This window comes from Aspergillus foveolatus, assembly GCF_047715535.1.
Source record: "Aspergillus foveolatus strain CBS 279.81 unplaced genomic scaffold BDW70scaffold_7, whole genome shotgun sequence".
Classification (NCBI taxonomy): Eukaryota; Fungi; Ascomycota; class Eurotiomycetes; order Eurotiales; family Aspergillaceae; genus Aspergillus; species Aspergillus foveolatus.
Window position 1 is genome coordinate 238,048 of NW_027396071.1, and position 19,570 is coordinate 257,617.

Sequence of the window (19,570 nt, forward strand, 5' to 3'; positions counted from 1 at the left end):
TCGGGTAGAAACACCATTCACGCTCGGAATGGCATGATTAATTGGAGACAACAAGATAATGATTAATTTTATTCTGGGACTCGGCTCGTATATTCTTTAATTGCAGCTAGCTATCCTCCTCCCTAAATAACCTGCTCCGCCTTCGTTGGACACCTGAAGGTCCGGCGCTTTCTGTCCCTGTTCCAGACCCAGCAGCTTCCAACGGCCCTGACTCGGCCGTCGTTATTCTGCGTTTACGCCCCACGTCATACAGATGATTCACTCCATCGTCTGAGTCGGTCTCGCCCTCCATGTCCGAGGTTTCGGCAGTTGATTCAATATCCAGAAGACCAAGCTTCTCAGGTTGCTCCTCCTTGATCGTCGGTTCAGTGCCACTGTCCTCCTCCTTGACACCTTCGTCTTCTTCCTCCGTCTTCACACCCTTATTGGACAAACAAGCAAGAAGAATCCAAGAGAGAGAAAAGGAGAGCATAGAGACGGACCAGAACATGAAACTGAAGACAAAGAATGACGGGATCCTCCAATGATACATAATCCACCTGCGACTTCATCAGACACTCGTACTGGATGAGTAGGAGATTGAGTGAACGTACCGTAACCCAGTAAAACTCGCAGTAAATTTAACCTTCGCTGAGTAGAACTGCATCTTTTCCTCACTCTGGATCTCAAGCCGCAGAATATCTGGGACATTATGTGTCCCCCGAGAGAATTCAACGCGCTCCATCATCGGTACCACCAACCGCTCAGCCTCGCGCTTCCAGCCTAGAACATACAAAGGCATAAATGAGGCCTTTGAGGAGATATCAACCAGAGGCGAGGCATACGTCAGGATTGCAGGGCGACGGGAGTGAGAGATTGGCGGCGCGGTGATTTCCCCCACAGTCCGAGCGGACGTCGAAGATTGAGACAGCAGCGTCAGATCTAGCATGAAGTTCCCGCTAGCCAGATTTGAGGGAGTTCGGGGGAGCTCGAGTTCCACATGGACATCGTACGCTTGAGACGAGGTCAGACCCGAATCGAGAGCCGCGATACCCCACGGATGGCCATCTCTAGATGAACAATGATACAAGTCAGTCGCACAAAGCTCAATTCACATGGTAGGCTTTACCAGTAGGAACCAACCCGAACTGTAAATGGACAATGCGCTCAAGTCCGACTCGCGGGATGAAGTTGTAGTAGAACACGCCGTATGCGAGGGCGGACACAAATATCATGCATATAGCAGTCGCAAAGAACAGAAAAGTACTCAGATAGGCCGTCAGGGCATTTCTGGAAACTAGGACGCGTAAAGGCTCCAGCAGCGTGTCCTTTAAAAGTTTGGCGTTTACTGTCAGTTCAAGCTCCACTGTAAGGATTGATGGCAATGGTCACCGTCGCTTTTGCGGCAAAAGAAGGGCCAGTTCGGACGCCTTCATCCGAGGAGTTATCCGAGTCCATAATGTCGCCGTTGCGGCCACTGAGACAGAAGACCGGGCGAGAAATGATGGCGATTGTATTGGGGAGAGAGGCTTGAGCTTGGCCATAAGGGTCTACGTCACCGTCCCGATAAGAGATAACCCATTAGTCCAACCCAGCGAATGCACCAGATCCATGGATACAAAACCGTCGATTTGTTTACTCCATTTACAGTCGGGAATTTGAGAAACAGAAAGGAAAAAAGCAAGATCCTGGGATCCAATGTGAACACCCAATTCCATTATAATGCAAATCAGAACTCATTAAGACCATCTTTTATAGCTTATCGTTACAGACCACCACAAGGCTGTAGCAATGGTAAGACACCAAGAGAAGAGAAGGTAAAGGATGTAAAGGAAACAAAATATAAACTTAGAACATGCTACCACGTCCTAAAAATGCATATCCCTCCCAGTAAACCCAGCCGAGAAATGATGGTAATTGGAGAACAAACGTGAAACAATGCAGAGCAAGAAGGGGGCTCATTCCATATCCCCACAACCATGCTCTAGGTTTTGGCACTTCGTGTCATGAGCGGCATTCTAAAACGCCGTAAACGTTACTTGTCGATTGTCGTGTGATCCACTGTCCGATGTGACAGAGAAGCTAGCAAGCGGACATCGTTGCATCGCTTAGGTTATTGCCCTGGGGCTTTGCTGTTGAATGTGTTGCAGGAGAGCATCGAATAAACGGCCAATCTAAAGAGACGCCTATTAGGGCTATACTTAATAGTGTAGGGGCTTAGTGGCTTACCTCAGGCGCAGCCTGAATAAAGGGAAGATGGAAGAATGCATAGCTACTATTTTGTAGCAACTCCTGAAGGGTAATGATTAGTCCCCATGGATGAGGACGGTGAACAATAAGTCGTTCCAGGAGCACGCGGATTATCTGCTGGCGAATATCCGACTCATCTTGCTCCGTGTAATCTGTACCGAAAAGGCGCAGAATCGCAAAACTGAAGAAGTAGGTATGGCTGTTAGGGTAGCGGAGTTGGTTTGCCATTGCGCTCAGAAGGTAATAGCGGGCTTCAGGCCGCAGGATCTTAGCGAGCTTCTCTAACAGTGCTGAGTGGGCAGAACTCTCAAATGCTGCGCGAGTATTTCCCTTTGATGCATTAACAGAGACTGCCCCCTGGCCAACATAGAGTGCCAGTGCGTTGACAAGCAGTAGGTTGACATTGATTGGAGCGTGAAAGAGACCTGACTCCTTGCTTTCTGTATCATAGACAGCGTCACGGATTTGCTGGATAGCTGAGTCCGACACATTGTTGCTCTGAAGTGCATTATCAATGACGTTCTTAATACCGGCACGTTGCAATGGGCCGGCAGTATCACCTGCTATTCTTGGTGCCTCTCGCATTTCCTCCAAGCGTTCGACTTTCAGACCTTCGCGGAATGGATCTGGAAGTTTCTGGAACGAGGAAGGGTAAGCGCTCAAGACCAAATTGCGAAGCTGCGCGCAGTGGGCAGGGATAACATTGCAGAACTGAAAGTGATTTTCAGCAACGAACTCGGGGAAGTCATGATGAAGGATCAACAGAATGCGAAGCATGCCCCTGTATAAATCCATTGTAACAAGAGTCATGGTCGTTGACTTCAACTGCTCGCCAATGTAGGACAGCTGAACTTGCATGATTTCACAGTAGGGTCCCCAGCCTGCTCGGTCCGGCATGTTGAGCATGCTGGACATGAAGAACCGATGAGAAACCAATGAGAACCATCCGTAAACAAACGACGGGTAGTACTTGGGTTGAAGAGACAGCAGTTTGTTGGCCAAGGTGAACATCATCTCTTGGTGCTGGTCGCTGTGCTGCAGACCGCTCATGGAATATTCACAGAGTATGCTTGAGAATAGCCTGAAGAAAACCCGTTGGTTGAATGCCTCACCTCTCATTACCTGATGATGATTCAGGACAAGGAGCAGAACGGACAGGATTGAATTGAAGTACGCCGATTTGCTGGTCTTCACGGGACCGGTGCCCTCGCCCTGGAACTTGACTAGTAAGACGACCAACTTAGCAAGAGCGTCGATATAGAGGAACGCCTCGTCCAAGCTACCGCTCGGGTTCTGGGACTCGTGTTCAAATCGTGCAACCGAGATGTCGATGCTAAGACGGAAGAAGAGCGCAGAGTCCTCTTGGTTGGCCATCACCTGTCTCTGGTGCATATCTTTCAAGAAAGCATAGTATGTGCGATCAACAGCGCCAGGCGCCTTATAGATACCAATCCATTCGGTGAAGATATACTCCATCTGATCCCGTTTCGATCGAGCCTTGTCCGAGAGTAGCGGGTTCACGACCTCGGGGATTCCGGAGTCCCGTAGCTTCTTGATGATTTCTTTGGCCCGGGCAAGTCCTGAATCTTCGGCAAACCATTTGCTCATAGCTTCAAGGCTGCCAGAGAAATCAGACCGTAGAGCAGACGGCTCCTCGTTAAATAGGATTTGGTCCATTAGTTCGGCTAAGACGTCCAATGCAGCAGCGTTCTTCTGGAGGATAAGCCTCGTCAATATCATGTCAACACGACGAATATCCAAAAGTCCGGCATCTATAAGAGCCACGGTGACAGGGACGTTGAACATATGCTCATCATCGACTTCGGCCAAGACAGTCCAGGTATAGCGAGCAACCAAGGCAGACATGTCACATAACTTGGCCAGCAGGTGCACAAGTACTTCAATCTCTAAAGTGCTTTGAGTCTGTGAGTAAAGGCTTGTGCATGCCTTGAGTGCTGTCAGTCGGGCCACCTCCTCGCCATTTGGCGATGCTACAATGGATCGCAATGCTTGGTTGTATTCTTGAAGAACAGCACTGTCGCGGCCGAGATCTTTCACGTGCTCTTCGGTAGCGTTGCGTGCCGTTTGCTGAAGGTCGGAGACGAGACCCTCCACTCTGTCACGTGGGTTCTGCGTTTCAAGGAAGCCGTTGAGTTGAGAGGAGGTTCCAACCAGGGCGGACTGTTGCAGTCGGGTATCTTGCTGCGGCTGCGGCGTTCTGTGAGGCACAGCAGGCTGCTCTGCAGGGGTGGAAAGATTCGGGATTGGGGGATATGGTTCTTGGAGAACGTCCGGCAATTGCCGACCAGAATCAGTAGAGACATTCTGAGCGTGGGCGGTTCCTGGACCACGAGCCTGACGCGCAAACTCCTCATAAATCGCTAGTTGCTCCTTGTTTAGACCACCTGGAGTCTGCCGGTAAGGTTCAGGGATAAAGAGACCCCAGCGGGTCATGGACGGATCAATAAAGGGTTCGCTTGGGCGGGTTGCCCGGTGGCGCCGACGAGCTTCCAGCTGAGATTCAATGACTTTCTCAATTTCAGGAAGCGACTTTTCTTCAGCTGCCTTCTCAACGATGCCACAAGCAGCGTCGAGGTTGTCATTGACGCACATAAGAATAAGTCCCTCTGGCATAGGTTGATCTGAATATTCTTGCTGGATCATTCGAATATAGTTGGTCATGCTGACTTTCAGGGGCTCCTTGCAGGTTACTAGGGCCAAGCTACCCGCAAGTTGTCTAACCATATTAGCAGCCGCGTGTCGGAATTTCTCCTCATCAGGCTCCATGGCAAAATCTTTGGAAACCAACTGAACAGTGGAGATCGAGGCAATGGTGACAGACCGCTCGACGACAGGAGTAATAATCTCAGCAATCGCGCGTTCCACGGCGGAGTGAACAATCTGCCTAAGAACATTCGAGTCCACCATGCTGCTTGCCGATGGCGGTAGGACCAAGATCTTATCCAAGCTAGGAAGTGTCGACAGGATAGCAGCAGGGGAGAGTCTCTCATTGCGGATGCTCTGGCTAATGCTGGTAAGAGCCATATCCTCAAACGCTTCGAGGCCTTCTGGGATATTGGCTGTTGACAACGACTCTTCAATGGTCGTTGAACGGTCACGAATAATAACAGACGGCTCGATAGCCTTGTGGTCAATTTCAAGGTCCTTGCACAGAACCTCAATCTCGAATTTGAGGTTCAGCTTAAGCTCTGCGAAGTGGTAGAGCTCCATTAGCAGGGCGATGATGTCCATTAGCCAAGGATTTGGTGGTTTGAAAACAGTGGATTTTGTAGCCTGAACAAGCACTTTGCAGGTGAAAGGAATCACAATCGTCAGTCGTTGGCTATCGTAGGCTTCTAATAGAAGCCCCTTGAACCAGATATGCTTGTGTTTGATCGGCTTATCCTTAGCGATAGTCAAAGATCCAAGCCATGAGCCAAGATTTTTAAGATGACCCCTTTCGGTGGAGGAACCCAGAGTTGCTTCCGAATTAAGAAGCTTTGACGTGCTAGCGTATGTCTCTCGGAGAACTTCAACCCAAAGTACCTTGTCATCAATGCGGTCCAAAAGGTCAAGATACAGCTGCTGGAAATTCGGCTGCAGCTTAGCGCGTTCCTCCACCAGATAGGAGGCGAACCATTGATGATGCGGGTCTTTGAGAACGTCTGTCAGATCCCGCAATTTTTCGTCAATATTTTGCTCCGATACATTATTCAGCACGAACAAAATCTTGTCTTGCACCTCTTCATCCGGGTCCTGATAAATTTCGGGCCGAAGAGGAGGGTCAACGTGGATGGATACGAATTTACGATTCGCACCGTCTGGTGCCGCAGACTCGTCAACATTACCATTCGTGATTGACCCGCCAGTAGTATTATCTTGTCGCCCGTTCTCATCTCTGACTTGGCTCCCTTGTTCACGCAACACTTCCTCTGCTTTCTGGAAGATCGGCGAACCCTGTAAACTGGGAATCTGGAGTAAAAGATGACAAAAGCCGACCCATTCAGGGAGACGATTGATCAGTTGTTCAATAGCTTCGACGCCAAACTTGTACATCGGGTCATGGATGTCATGTTCTCGAACCGCTTCCAGTATCATGCCCAGGCCTACTTTCAGAGTGATACCGTCAACAAGACGGAAGTTGATGATACCACCAAACATCACAGCAGTTTTCGTGAGCGCCTCCAACGGGTATTCGTGGTAGCAATGGTACTCATCGATGAGGCCATGGACCATGCAGGCGAACAGATCCTGCTCTGCGGGATCGCGAGAGGACTTGTATTGCCTCATGAGTTCAAGAATTTCTCTCAAGGAGAGCTCCTCATGGTACATTTTGCCGAACAATTCTTGCATTTTCTTGTCAACGGGTTCGGGCAATGCATTCCCAGATTCACCATTCGCATCGATGATATCATCAAATCCTTCACCGTAGTTGATTAGTCGGGGGTAAGTTTGAATACAAATTCGTTGCACAGGAGTGAGGTTCTGGGGATCTCCGACGTATTCTTCTAGAACCGACAGCAATGTAAAGACTGTTTTGACTGACAAGCTGACCATCTGGGGCGCAGGCTGTTCCCTCCTCTGGACACGAAGCTCATCATCGGCCTTGATACGGAGGTATTTGGACAGAAGTGTACCCATATCCATAAGACCTTTGGATGCGGCATTGCGAACCCACTGCTCCAGTTCAAACGGACCTTTCCTATGAGCGTAACAAGCAAGGTCCATGGCAAGACCATTTGTGTATCCAAGAAGGTACTCCAACCAGTTATACTCAATTGCATGTTCATAAATTGCTGCGGTGGAGGTGGGATCCTGGGTAAACATGGCAAAGAGTTGGTCCGCTACCCACTGCTTATCCTGACGCCACGCGCCGTGGAGAGCAAGTTGATATCCCTCTTCTTGTTTCATGATAAAAACAGCAAGAGTGCGGAGGAGAAAGCTTTGCTGGACACTGGTCCAGGGCTGGGGTAAAGCTAGGGCTGAGCACAAGAATACGGGAAGATCGTACTGCACGACAGCTTTAATAAGCATTTGGCTTTCTGCAGCAGCCCAAGCAGCTTGCGAATACAAAGCTAGATCGAAGATGGCTCTTGTGGCATCCAGAGACCGAAGTGGCGATTTGGCGGCACGTTCACCTTGCAAACGGACAGGCTCGGGACCGTCAGAGAAGAAGTCGTGTGGGAAGGTCGCACGGAGATTCGGTATTTGAGAAGCATCAGTTCGTGAGTTGATAAAAGCAGTTAGGAAAGACATTTGGGTATCACGGTGTTCCCATTCGCCCCCCCAGAGCTGTTGAATGTCCAACGTCGAATCCTCTGCGGCTATAGGCGAAAGCGCCGCATACAGCTTCGCGAATTGCCGTGCGTCAAGTCTTAGGCCCTCGCGGTCAAAGTGTCGAAATATGAGCGACCAATTTATTTGCTTGCCGCCATAGTGGGACCGAACAGCCGCAAGAAAGGTCTCCAAAGAGTACTCTCGCCAATACTGCGACAAAACTAGAAATAGAAGGGCCGCTGCGATGTGTTCTTCGCTCCAAAACTCCGGACCGGCCGCAGAAACAGTATCATTCACAGCATCCGAACTTGAAGTAGCCCTCGATCCCCTGGAATGAAGTTGCCGTATTAGTGCATACTTCGGGTTGACGAAGTTAAACATCTGCAGGGCGGACGCCACTTCAAACGGCATATCCACCCCCAGTGTCTGGTATCGAAGACTGGCAGCATATAGCAGTTTAGACTTCACGTCGTCGGTGAAATTGCGAGGTGGGTATAATATGAAGCGTTCGATCGTTGTGCCAATAAATGAATTGTTAAAATCTCTCGACGCATCCGAGGGGCTCGCTAAACTCTGGAGGAAAGGCGTAATCGAGTTCGCGAGAATAGCATCAGCTAAGCGCAACATGTCAATTAGTGCATTCCATGGGGCATTCGTATAGACAGCTTACCTTTCACGCGCAAGTCCGACTTATTGGCGGTCTTGAATGTCAAGGCCAGGGCAACCTTGACGATAGGGTCAAGCTTGAAATGATCCAGGAAGGTAGAAAGATCGAAATCACGAAAAATATCGCCTTCTGACGCATCGACAGTCTCCGCTATCTTTTGGGCTTGTTCAATGTCCTGCGAAACCTTTTGCATCTCCTGAACTAGAAGTGGATAATTTCCTGCATTCTCAACGGACTTGTTCAGACCAGGAAAGATTTGGGGCGCATTGCCCGTAAGCAGGCGTCGGAAATACTTCGAGAAGACCTCCATTCCGTTCGACTCAACGAGCTATTGGAGTATTAGTATCATGTGACTAATATCTTGTACAGGTTTAAAGACTTACCTTGTGGATTTGGGCAGCTTTTGTCTCCCACTTTTCGCGGCCCTCTTTCTCCGTAATGGAATCTAACAGCAGGAATACCTGAGCGATCGATATTTTCGCCAATGATGACTGACTTCCGTGAGCCGCTGCGGACCCCGGTTTGTCGGAAGGAAATCCGGTCGGTGAATTCACGGTTGTGCCGGACAGCAGCGGAGAGAAGGTTGCGCCTCTGGAAGAACCCGTCCCGCCTCCACCTCCCCCGGAGCCTCCGCCACCCACTACGGATCCCGCTGCGGAAGCCAGATGCGACCCTGAGGATGGGGTATGAGCTCTGATTTTGGGAGAAGAGAGAGATTGGCTGGGTAGCGACTGGGGTTGCTGCGAGCCAGATTGGTACGAGGCAAAGGGTCCTGGAGTGGAGGCTGGTGAAGGTACGCCCCGACCAAGCGGATGACTCCTTGAGGAGCTCAAGACGGCAGAGAACGAGGACGTAAGAGGAGATGAAGTTGAACCCCCGGGACCAGGGCTATTTGTCTGAGGTTGCCCGCGGGCAGAAACAGAGGGGTTCGAAAGGTTAGTCGCAAGCGGTGTCAACCCCCGACGAACACTCGACTGCGACACCGGCGGACCCCAGGGAGATTGCTGTGACCGTGTAGGCCGGGTCGAGGAAGATTTATCGGTGCCAGAAGCAATCGACGATTGGGAGGAAGGGGGAGGGGGAGGGAAGGTCATCTAGGAGACGCGATCATTTGATCTGAGGTTGCTGGCAAGATATTATGTGCGAGATGGTAGTCAAAAAGACGGACGCCAGATGTTTGCCTAATGAGTGATCCTGGCAAGACAGAGGAACCTTGCGGTGGGGGGAGGTGAGATTGATGGCAATGATGGAGGATGTGTTGCTTGTGGCAGAGAAGTTCGGTAGTCAATGGCACAGAAAGCGAGACTCTGGAGGCGGTGACAGCCTAAGGTTTTAAAGTTCCGAGCCTACTACTATTACATTTAGCAGCACTCACTACAAAGTAAAAGATGTACGAACTTTTTACATTACGCTCATCATGAATCTCCGTTAAAGAGACGTGGGTATTTTCTTTTATGCTCCTGAATTGAGTCTTCAGCTGGGTATGCTTTGGCATGTAGGCACGTGACGTTTGGATTTTGTCACGTGGCTCGCGTGCGGCTGCAACAAGAAAAACAAACAGAACAAACAACACTTATCGCAGGGCTCTACTCCGGCCGGCGCAGATCCAAGCTCCATTTAATGAACACGCTCCATGATAAACCAGTACAAAGGTATTCAAATGCACTGCACTTGTCATGTCTAGCTATCGTTTTAATAGTTGAAGGACAAACCCTACTTTTAGAACAATTTTTGCTGGATTCATTGTCGAGCATGAAGACCGACCAACATCCTGCTTGGGCGTCTAGAGAACTTCGGTTTCAATAATGTTGTTAATATAGAGCAGCCACATCTTGACCTGGCATCTTTATTGGCTGCCAGTCTTTATGTCAAGAGTATATTCTAAATGGGAAATACCGCTATTTGGCCGTCATATTTTAATTCGCTACTGAGTAGCAGGCAGCGGCTGACGCATGATCTGAATTCACCCTTCTTCTCTAGTCTATAAGTCTAATCACGACAAACTATTTATGTTATATCCCTGTTGTTATCCAGTACCACCTCTAAGACTTCACACCCAACCCAAACATTCTAACACTGTTTTCCCAAGCAGCCGTCGCGACCTCTGCAACCTCGATCCCCTTCAATCCTGCAACAACCATGGCGACTCTCTCAATCGTACAGCTCTCATTCCTCCCTTTTACCATTTCGCCTAACCGAAACTTCCCGTGTTTTCTGCTCCCTGGAAGAGGCCTGGCACCCTCCAGGTACTGCTTGATCCTGTCATCTCCTTCCTGAATTTCACACCACGGCGCATCAGTTTCCAGCTGCAGCTTCTCCAGAGGAATAGACCGGACCATTTCCAATTGCTCCTCAGTACGGAAACAGATACCGTTTACGCTAATATCGAACCCAAGAGCTGTGAGTTGAATCATTCCCTCCTTTGTTCCAGCAAAGGAGTGCACGAGGCCTCGACGTGGGAGATCCGCCAAAAAAGGTTTAATGATCGAGATGAAATCGGCACAGGACTCTCGCACGTGCAGAAATAGGGGCAGTTGAAGCTCGACTGCAATAGCCAGCTGGTCTCGAAAAGCGCGCTGCTGCGTTGCCTTGTCCGAACGTGTGAGATAATCGTAATCCAAACCTATCTCGCCAAAGGCAACAAGCGGAGACTCGCCTGCAACGCCTTGCCCCGCGAGGATCGTTCTGGCGAAGTTCCGGAGTTCCTGAAGGTATCTGGCACCATCGATGGTGGTACCGCCGCCGGTTCCTGAAGCTTCAGAGGAGGCATAGATTTCTTTTGCATGGTAAGGATGTACGCCAAGCGTCATGGTGCATGTCTCTGGGAATCGGCGGACTAGGGCTAAATTCTCATGCGCGAGGGGCAGAGACATTGTTGTTAGCATGATCTTTTCGCAGCCATATTTTTTTGCGCGTTGTATGACCTCCGCAATATCAGGCTCGTGGTAGGCCTTACCCCCACGGTAAATGCCTTTGAACTGGTCCGCTGTGAAAGTGACGGCTACCTGCGAAAAGTCAGCATTGTGGGTGTTAGAGACTGGAGAATACTCACATCAGCATAGCGGAGGGATGAAGCTGATGCTTCTGAGGCTGGCATTTTGACTATATCCTATATGTTACGGTAGTGATAAAGGATGCATGGAATGTTGGAGTAGCGCAATACTTCGTGCCCAGGTCCACTACTGAGCGGGCCCAGCCTGTATTTCTTCACGAAAGATTGGCTTTGCATTGTTAAACATTTTTATAATAAAGAGGACATCTAAATGTCAACGGTATTGCCGCTTAATCGTTTTCTTATCCCTTTCGTAGTTATTCTATATTGCCGCTGTGTCAACAATCAACGCCCAAACAAGGGCCTCTCCGCAGACTGGCAGAAATATATAGCTGGTTGAATGCTGAAGGCGCCATACCGCCCTAAGTAGAAATATTACAACGACCGTAACATAATAGCATAGGTAGCAACTTGATCCTGCCAGCTAATAGTAAGTACCCTTGCCCTTTATAGCCACTGATATGGACTAATATTTCGCGGAACGTATGGACTGGCGCAGCACTTGCAGGACGCAAAGTGGGTGCCGAATAATGAGACTAGAGCCATCAAGATAACTAATTTTCTAACCTATTAACGCGAGTTAATATATGTAGTAAGAAGGAGAGTAAGTATTTATTAGAGTTGGTCTCACTGCTTTGGGAATTGATCTCGAGTCTTGGCAGGCGTAGCGCCAATTGCTGCCCAGGTATGGCTGAGGTGGTTGCCCCGAGAGACGTGCACCGTAAATAATGTCATTCCACTCCATGTCCAACTCCACCCAGATCCAGCTGCTTCGTGCTGGTTCTTTCCACTACTGCTCCAGATGCAATTGGGGTGTATTTTGTGTTTCGACCGATTTGATTGAATTGTCTATTTACTCAACCCTTTCTGCCGTGCTAAGCGTCTGCTAACCTACATCCTGGGCTGACCCGTCCAGCCTGTCTCACGGTAACTAAATGAGCAAAGGCTGGCCAAAGCTCAACAAGTTCAAGACATTATATCACGATGCCGGGTACAGTTTCTGAAGGGCCCACGGTTGCCCTATCTTGTGAGTAGCCCCCCAGTCCTCTACCAGGATCTACCTACTAACAAGATCGACGTAGTTGCCAATAATTTTTGGGGAAAGGATGATGCCGGCGTTGCGCCCATGCTAGAGCGCATGCAAGCCGCTAAGCTCTCTTGCGATGAATTGAAGACTTGGTACAATAGTTCGTCATCCGTGCCTAGGTCTAACTCGCGAAACCGTTGTTCTGACAGCTGCTAGTCCGCGCCGCGATCGAAGATGAGTATGCACGGAAGCTCCTCACACTCTGCCGCAAGCCTCTCGGAGCACACGAGACGGGATCTCTTCGGGAGTCTTTTGATACTGTGCGAGCAGAGACAGAGGCCATTGCGAAAGCCCATGCCGCCATCGCAGGGCAAATGAAGAGAGAGCTAGAAGAGCCGCTGATTGCATTTGCCGGTGGTAACAAAGAACGAAGAAAGATCATCCAGAACGGAATTGAGCGCATACATAAGACCAAGATGCAACAGACGCACACCGTGAATAAGGTGAGCTTGTGGATATCTCAGCGCGGAACCGGTAGGCTAAACAGACAGACTCGGGATCGATACGAGCAGGACTGCCTAAGAATAAAAGGTTATTTGGCGCAAGGTCACATGGTGATGGGCCAAGAGGAGCGAAAGAACAAGGCGAAGCTCGAGAAGACCCAGATTCAGCTAGCGTCTAGCAGCAGTGAGTATGATGCCGCAGTTAAAGTGCTTGCCGATACCACCGAACGCTGGAACAAGGAATGGAAAGCTGCCTGCGATGTAAGCCTGCGCAGAAACTCTATTGGTTAGTTTGTCACTAACAGCGATTTAGAAATTTCAAGACCTTGAGGAAGAGCGCATTGATTTCACCAAGAGCAGCCTTTGGACATATGCCAATATTGCGTCCACAGTGTGCGTAAGCGATGATGCTGTAAGTCGACCGCTCCATGCGCGTGCGGGCTGATCAAACCGTGGCTGATTGAGTAATAGTCCTGCGAGAGAATCCGACTTTCACTGGAGAACTGCGAAGTCGAGAAAGATATCATCCACTTCATTAAGGAAAGAGGCACGGGTCAGGAAATTCCCGCCGCCCCAAGGTTCATCAACTTCTCTCGAGGAGACGTGAACGATGCCAGCTCTGATGTGTCCGAGGAAGAAGGCTATTCTGTAGCTCAATTCCAGCGCACTATTAACCCTGCATTCCGCAGCTCCTCACCGCAGCCATCTACTTACGAGTCTCATCATGAAGCGCCGCCTGCGCCTGTGGACCTGGCTCAGAACGGTCCTTCAACACCTTCGAGCAGAGAGCCTGCCGTTCCTTTACAGAAGCCAACGCAGCCACCGATGCAGCCACCTACGCAGGCACCAATGCAATCACCAATACAGCAGCAACCCCCTCCTCTAGATTTCCGCCGAGGAGGCCACCTTCCGCCAAATTACGATCCCAACCAGCACGGTGAGATTTCGGCTGTGCCACACAATGCGTATCCAACCGATGGTATGACGATGTTTTGCCGAACCGGTCCTCCATCCGAACGCAGTTCAGGAACAACCAGTGGCTACCGCCCATCCAGCCAAGACTCCCATAGTGAAGTTTCCAACGCAACTTCAATATCTAGCCAGGAGTCTCCCAGCGCCAGACAGTCTCCGACCAAGCCAACAAATGGCGTGGCTTTGCCAGGTATAGGTAGCGGAGAGGTACAGCCGGCGCAGAAAAAGAAATTCTTTAGCAACAGTCCGTTCCGACGCAAGAGCCGCCATGACAAAGACCGCAATTCTGGACCCTCTCAGCTTCCTACCCGAAGAACCTGGGATTCTCCTTCCAAACAAACCACTCCTATCAAAGCTCCGACTCCTCAAAAGCCCCAACAACATCAGCCGCCGATCACGAAGGTGGCAGATGATATTGCCAGATCTGCTAGCCCTGAACCGGTTGATCCAAGGGCTAACTTTCAACTAAATGTTGGGAACAACGTGTTTGATGTTGCCTCTCCAGATAAACCTAAACCGACCAATGGTGCGGAGCCGGTGAATGATGGAGAGGACACTGACCCTATCGCGCGCGCTTTAGCGGACCTGAAAGTGGCTGGAAAGCAGTCGGCAACCCGTGTCTCTGCTGATAGGTATCATGGTATTGCTACGCCAGTTCCTTCTGCACCTGCGTCGAACTTCACTGCAAACTCCGTGGCCACACCACCCCCGGCATATAACGATGCCTCAGTGAAGCGTCTCGATGCTCCCCAGCCGGCCTTCACCTCAAAGCAAATGCAAAAAACCACCCAGCAATATACAGGTAAGACCCACAATATGCTCCGGGGCAAAGCGAACCCGGTCTCTGTGTCTAGTCGCAGCCCCAGGCAGTCTCAGGAAGCCCCTCGAGCGCCATCACCCGCTGCTCCTAGGCGAAGTGTAAGCCCTCAACCGCAACCGCAACAGCAACCGGCCACTCGAGGCGAGTCACGAATGAGTCAATACAGTCGCGCTGCAAGCCCTAATCCAAGCCAATACCAATCGAGCAGCGTGAAGAGTCGTCACAGTCAATCCCCAAGTGTCTCTACTCCTCCACAACGCCCAAGCGACTCTCCATATTCGCCGCATGACTTTGCAAAGCGAAGTTCTGCAAGCGCTGCTCCATCGCCAACTACAACCACAGCTCCCAGGGCACCCTCACCGAAGGAGTTTGCCAAGCGATCATCTCAGAACTCAGCTTCTCGAGCCGCATCCCCGCAGCCACAATTCAAGCAGCAAGCCTCCGTCCCTCGAGCTGTAACCCCACAGCCGCAATACCGACAACAAGCCTCCGGCCCTCGAGCTGTATCACCACAACAGCAATACCGACAGCAAGCTTCTGCCCCTCGAGCTGTATCACCACAGCCGCAATACCGACAACAAGCCTCCGCCCCTCGAGCTGTATCACCACAGCCGCAATACCGACAGCAAACGTCCATTCCGCGCGCGGTCTCACCCAACGACTTCGCCAAGCGACCCTCTCAGAACTCTATGCCAAGGGCTGTATCGCCCCAGCCTCAGTTCCGGCAACAAGCTCGACCTTCGAGCGCCGGTGGAATGGAGCTGCAGCTTTCACAGCCGGATATGTATGGCACTAGCGGCGACGGATACGCATCCCCGCAGAGGGAATCTAGAAGACCAATGTCGTACTATGATGGTGGTAGTCAGCGCAGTCGATCCAGGAGTCGATCGATGGCGGTCGCAGATCCAGGAAGACAGTTCAGCCGTGATGGCCGCCCCATTTTGCACTTTGGTATGTACCGGCTGTACCAGCCAATCATTCATGTCATGCACACCTGCATACTAATTTTATTGTCCTGATAGCCCGCGCTCTGTACAGCTACACCGCTGCCATTCCTGAAGAGCTTGGATTCCAGAAAGGTGATGTCCTTTCCGTTATCCGGCTTCAGGATGACGGTTGGTGGGAAGCCGAAGTCACTACCACCCGCCTAAGGACGGGGTTGGTGCCAAGCAACTATCTCCAGATCATTTAGATCCCGATCTCGATCTAACCCTACCTGCCCTCAATCACTACCGGCCATATTACTGATGTTCATGGCTATCTATGATGAGATATCTTGTCCCTCACTCCTTTTTGCTTCTATGATGTGCTCACGATGTGGATACCTTGATGTATTGTTTTCTCGTTTCCATCACGTTTCAATCCTTTCTTTTACGTTCGCTCTAGCTCACTATGACCTGCGCATATCTGTCGTTCTCGATAATAATCTTTCCTGCCTTTCTCCTTCTTTCTACAGCAATTATGCTGATGGTTTGGGCTCTGGGTTTGCTTGGGATTTTTGATGTTAAGGGTTTGATTTATAATTGAGATTAAGATTTGGGATTTTGTCCTTCAGAATGACACTTATTGACTCTTTCTCCTTACAATACTATTGTGCCTGTAATATGCAAGGTGAAGTGATTTAAGGGGAAAGGGTATGTAAGCTCGACCCACTGTTCGCTTGTTTCAACTTCAATGAAAGAGTCTAGGGGGAAAAACATTGTGAGTCGTCGAGCCCTAGAACCACCCGTAAGGTTATCTTGAGATGACCTCTGTCAGCCTGTCAGTCTATCTCCACTCGCTATACTCCGTACATCAAGTTTCCCTCTCCGAAATAACAAAAACAACCACTGCCAATACCATCAATGTACGTATCCCTTCCCGTTCTGATTCCTCATTCGAAGCACGACTTTGTTTGAAGTAGAAGTTTCAGACGCCTCGAAAATTGACAACCCGGGCTATCAACCTATTAATCGGCCCTTCCGCACGCATAAACCATACATTTGAATCCTTTCGGAGAATTCAAGACTTTAGGGACCGTGAGCTTGCAATATGGCTGATTCCTTGCTTCGAACCCAAAGCGCTGAATCATATCCTCCTCTTCCTTTTTATTCTTGTTCGAGTCAGGTCCTTGATTGAAACTGCCTGAGGCCCTGGATTTCCCAGACCAGATCGAGCTGCTTTCGTCTTTGCCTTGGCCTTTGTCCACGCTCTGGAGTTGGCGCTCGCTCTGACTCGTATATATTGCGAAGGTAGCTGAAGCGAAATTGTACGACTCTTGGAAGTTAGTGACGGTAAAGGAGAGATGTGAAGGCGGGGGGGAGGGCGTGACGTCCTTTGCGAGGTAGCAGGACATGAGGACGTGGTCGTTTATGTGCCCGCAGCTGTTCGTTACGCGTTGGACCTGGCACATTTTGGCCTCCGGGTTTGGCTTTCTCTCCGAGATGGATGAGTGTTGGCTAGGCAGGCAGGTGCAGAGTAGATGTGAGACTGTTCTTTGGGGGGGAGGGCCGAGTCTGTCTTGAATGGGGTAGGGCAGGTCTAGATGGAGAGAAATATTTGAAAGCTGGACGCTTCTTTAATGACTGCGTGCAACGAGCGGCTGCAAAGCATATAAGGCAGAAGGAAGAAGATGAACATGAAGATGGTAATATGTGTTGACCTAGCGGTAAATGTCATTGTGTTGCCGGGCTTGCACTGTTTAGGATGCGACATTGCAGCTTTATCCTTGGAAAAAGGAAAGAACTGTGCAATGAAGCATTTGTATTGAACGAGGGCATGTATACAAGAATCAGTATAGTATACTGGTAATATTTGATATTATTTGTGAATTAGAACAGTATCTCAGTATGTACAATGCATCCAACCACTAGGACACGCTAATAAAAGTTCAAAAGGCTGAAGACACTGTGAAGATTCATGCACTAGTAACTCAGTAGTTCAGTGTACAAAGGAAACGCTCAACTTAAACAATATACAATGAACATCATAGAGGCAGTCGAGGTGTAAAGGAGTCCCTTAGTATAGGCTAGAGCTTTGCGAAAATGACAAAACTCTTTTACTCGTTGTCGACAAACGAGTTCGCGAGCCGGCCAATAACAGGAACCTCAAAGTGCTCGAGTGTATCAACTGCGACTGTGAGCTTCTAAACGGAGATCTGATGATCTGGCCCTTACCGTCGCGATAGGCTTTCAGGCTGAGGAAGCCGATCAATGCAAGGTCGCAAATAAATAGTAGCCATGAAAAGAAACTGGACCATGAGAATATAAGGTGGATTATCTGCAGCGCATGAGCACGGAACCCCAGGAAACTGGCTAGACACAACTTACAAACATGACAGTGAACAACATGCTTGACTGCCATGCGTGAAATCTACATCCGGGGCGCATTAGCCAAGCTCTTGAAAGTCGTACCGTTCAACATACCGAACATAGTCGCTCTTGTGTTCGAGTAAAAGCAGAAAAACCCCGCCGGCTGGAGGAAGAAGCAGATATGCCAGCATAGCCTCGACATCCATCCGAATGGGGAGACTTGTTTCAAAGGCCCCTAGATTCCATCTGCCACTCTCCACGTCCCCTCTACCGTACCCCGTATTGCTGTGCCCACTTGTATCTATGTGGCTGCTGCTCGCGAACTGGCTGGGAGATGGGAGGCCGCCCGCGGATGTGAATCCGGGAATCGAGGGAGAATGGAGTGGTGATCGGACGGCGGGGGACTTGGAGCGGTTCTCGAGAGACGGCGAGAACGCGCGCTCCACTTCGGGCGACTCGTCCTGGTAGGGAGCGAAGTTCATTGTGAAGGCGATCTGAGGTTGTTGCGTGGTCTTGAGCTTCGTTGTTATCATATACAGATCCTTATCGACCGCGTCAGGCGGTGATGTCTTGGCGCAATGCAGAAATGCTTCATCGATGTTTACACTGGGCCTTAATTTGAATGGAATCCTGGAATGCTACATGGGTATCATTTTGCTCCAAACCGAGCGATTGAATTGGTGCTCTGAAAGAAACCAGGTCTCAAGTTCATTGCCTTCCCCGGCCACGCGTCACTCCTGGTCCCCGCGCAATCCCACTAATCGGTCGCCGCGTAGTCGTCGTGGATGGGTTCGTTCCTGACGTTGTAGACGCAGTTCTTGTGCCACTTGTGCTGGTCTTTGAGTGAGATACACTCGGCGTCCGCCCTATTCCGCTCCGAACCACCCGTCCCCTGGAAACAATCCGTGTGCCTCTGGTGCTTGTTGACTGTGCCCTCTTTCGCTCATCCTCCTCAGCCTTTCGTGCCGCTGCTTCCCTCTGTTGTTGAAGTTCTCTTTCCCGTCTTTCCGCAGCTTGTTGTCTGAAAAGCTCCTCTTTTTCTAGTTCGGCCATATCTTGTGACGCGCCTTGCCAACTGGGGTTAAGTATGACCCGTTGGTTATGTTCCGTTTGGGATAGAATGCGCGTCCAGGTGTTAAGGAGGGTAGAGGCGGAGTTGACCGTACGCGAAACAGTCTGACTTACCGTCAATTGAGCTTCAATTGTCAGGATAACGACATTAACTTACTTCCATATTTCCCTTTGCCTTGTCGAGACTGCCCAGCAGCCCCTCTATGACCTGATTGACATTGCGCACAATACGTAGTTCGTTATGGAGGGCAGCTTCTCGCGCTTCTTGACGGTCAAAAAGCGTCCCTTCATCACAGTCGGTATCTGCAGGTGGCGGGGAGTTTTCTTGTTTGATCGCGGCCTGATTCAATTTCTTCTTTCCACGTTTCGAAGGCGAGTCCCAGAGTTTGTCAGAGTCAGAGTCGGACAGCTGTAGGCGATCCATTTCCTCGGCGGTGCTGTAGGGAGCCATAGTGGGTATTTTAGATCGCGTAGACTGGAAAGTGCAAAGTGTAAACAAAATTAAGAGTGGACAAGCAATTAAGGTGTAGAGGATCTCTGGGGCTGAGGGGTAGACTAGACTAACTATGAAATCAACGCGTCAAACTGCAGTGAGGCTAGAGTGGTGGGGGGTGTGTGTTCCACCGTGAGCTGGCGCTTAATTAATTGTGTGGCTGGTGAAT

At 50.1% G+C, this 19,570-nt stretch overlaps 6 protein-coding genes across 6 annotated transcripts; 1 reads left to right on the forward strand and 5 right to left on the reverse strand.

Annotated features, from left to right (window-relative positions):
* Positions 1-73: 73 nt before the first annotated feature.
* Positions 74-1,478, reverse strand: BDW70DRAFT_108648 (seipin). Its single transcript, XM_073734469.1, has 4 exons — positions 1,372-1,478; positions 1,123-1,307; positions 594-1,049; positions 74-539 (listed from the first exon to the last, which is right to left on the reverse strand). The coding sequence occupies exons 1-4, from the start codon at positions 1,435-1,437 to the stop codon at positions 107-109; spliced, it is 1,140 nt and encodes a 379-aa protein (XP_073599127.1). The 5' UTR covers positions 1,438-1,478; the 3' UTR covers positions 74-106.
* A 522-nt stretch (positions 1,479-2,000) lies between these two features.
* Positions 2,001-9,425, reverse strand: BDW70DRAFT_108654 (CCR4-NOT core subunit CDC39). Its single transcript, XM_073734470.1, has 4 exons — positions 8,557-9,425; positions 8,177-8,501; positions 2,209-8,120; positions 2,001-2,153 (listed from the first exon to the last, which is right to left on the reverse strand). Exons 1-4 carry the CDS (start codon positions 9,265-9,267, stop codon positions 2,088-2,090), a joined length of 7,014 nt encoding a protein of 2,337 aa, XP_073599128.1. The 5' UTR covers positions 9,268-9,425; the 3' UTR covers positions 2,001-2,087.
* Positions 9,426-10,215: 790 nt separating this feature from the next.
* On the reverse strand, positions 10,216-11,270 carry BDW70DRAFT_156973 (TatD family hydrolase; the record flags this gene model as incomplete). Its single annotated transcript, XM_073740275.1, has 2 exons — positions 10,216-11,178; positions 11,226-11,270. 2 exons carry the CDS (start codon positions 11,268-11,270, stop codon positions 10,216-10,218), a joined length of 1,008 nt encoding a protein of 335 aa, XP_073599129.1.
* A 760-nt stretch (positions 11,271-12,030) lies between these two features.
* Positions 12,031-16,196, forward strand: BDW70DRAFT_108664 (formin-binding protein HOF1). The gene is made up of 7 exons (XM_073734471.1): positions 12,031-12,252; positions 12,308-12,412; positions 12,469-12,755; positions 12,804-13,016; positions 13,069-13,167; positions 13,227-15,498; positions 15,570-16,196. Exons 1-7 carry the CDS (start codon positions 12,210-12,212, stop codon positions 15,737-15,739), a joined length of 3,189 nt encoding a protein of 1,062 aa, XP_073599130.1. The 5' UTR covers positions 12,031-12,209; the 3' UTR covers positions 15,740-16,196.
* A 1,159-nt stretch (positions 16,197-17,355) lies between these two features.
* Positions 17,356-18,572, reverse strand: BDW70DRAFT_129810 (DUF4870 domain-containing protein). Its single transcript, XM_073735689.1, has 4 exons — positions 17,952-18,572; positions 17,856-17,898; positions 17,703-17,805; positions 17,356-17,655 (listed from the first exon to the last, which is right to left on the reverse strand). The coding sequence occupies exons 1-4, from the start codon at positions 18,368-18,370 to the stop codon at positions 17,585-17,587; spliced, it is 636 nt and encodes a 211-aa protein (XP_073599131.1). The 5' UTR covers positions 18,371-18,572; the 3' UTR covers positions 17,356-17,584.
* BDW70DRAFT_108684 (DASH complex subunit DUO1) lies at positions 18,458-19,485 on the reverse strand. Its single transcript, XM_073734472.1, has 3 exons — positions 19,474-19,485; positions 19,066-19,383; positions 18,458-19,013 (listed from the first exon to the last, which is right to left on the reverse strand). The coding sequence occupies exons 2-3, from the start codon at positions 19,357-19,359 to the stop codon at positions 18,546-18,548; spliced, it is 762 nt and encodes a 253-aa protein (XP_073599132.1). The 5' UTR covers positions 19,360-19,383; positions 19,474-19,485; the 3' UTR covers positions 18,458-18,545.
* Between the last annotated feature and the right edge of the window lie 85 nt (positions 19,486-19,570).

Bases quoted from the DNA above. Each gene is read 5' to 3' on its own strand.
- BDW70DRAFT_108648 (XM_073734469.1), bottom strand. From the start codon at position 1,437: ATGGACTCGGATAACTCCTCGGATGAAGGCGTCCGAACTGGCCCTTCT. The intron at 1,050-1,122 runs GTTGGTTCCTAC...TTGTTCATCTAG, and splicing joins ATTGTCCATTTACAGTTCGG to AGATGGCCATCCGTGGGGTA. The intron at 540-593 runs GTACGTTCACTC...ATGAAGTCGCAG, and splicing joins GCGAGTTTTACTGGGTTACG to GTGGATTATGTATCATTGGA.
- BDW70DRAFT_108654 (XM_073734470.1), bottom strand. From the start codon at position 9,267: ATGACCTTCCCTCCCCCTCCCCCTTCCTCCCAATCGTCGATTGCTTCT. The intron at 8,502-8,556 runs GTAAGTCTTTAA...ATACTCCAATAG, and splicing joins AAGCTGCCCAAATCCACAAG to CTCGTTGAGTCGAACGGAAT. The intron at 8,121-8,176 runs GTAAGCTGTCTA...TGTTGCGCTTAG, and splicing joins GTCGGACTTGCGCGTGAAAG to CTGATGCTATTCTCGCGAAC.
- BDW70DRAFT_108664 (XM_073734471.1), top strand. From the start codon at position 12,210: ATGCCGGGTACAGTTTCTGAAGGGCCCACGGTTGCCCTATCTT. The intron at 12,413-12,468 runs GTTCGTCATCCG...GACAGCTGCTAG, and splicing joins ATTGAAGACTTGGTACAATA to TCCGCGCCGCGATCGAAGAT. The intron at 13,168-13,226 runs GTAAGTCGACCG...ATTGAGTAATAG, and splicing joins TGTGCGTAAGCGATGATGCT to TCCTGCGAGAGAATCCGACT.
- BDW70DRAFT_129810 (XM_073735689.1), bottom strand. From the start codon at position 18,370: ATGATAACAACGAAGCTCAAGACCACGCAACAACCTCAGATCGCCTTC. The intron at 17,899-17,951 runs GTATGTTGAACG...CCCCGGATGTAG, and splicing joins CACAAGAGCGACTATGTTCG to ATTTCACGCATGGCAGTCAA. The intron at 17,656-17,702 runs GTAAGGGCCAGA...TCACAGTCGCAG, and splicing joins CCTGAAAGCCTATCGCGACG to TTGATACACTCGAGCACTTT.
- BDW70DRAFT_108684 (XM_073734472.1), bottom strand. From the start codon at position 19,359: ATGGCTCCCTACAGCACCGCCGAGGAAATGGATCGCCTACAGCTGTCC. The intron at 19,014-19,065 runs GTAAGTTAATGT...ACGGTAAGTCAG, and splicing joins AGGCAAAGGGAAATATGGAA to ACTGTTTCGCGTACGGTCAA.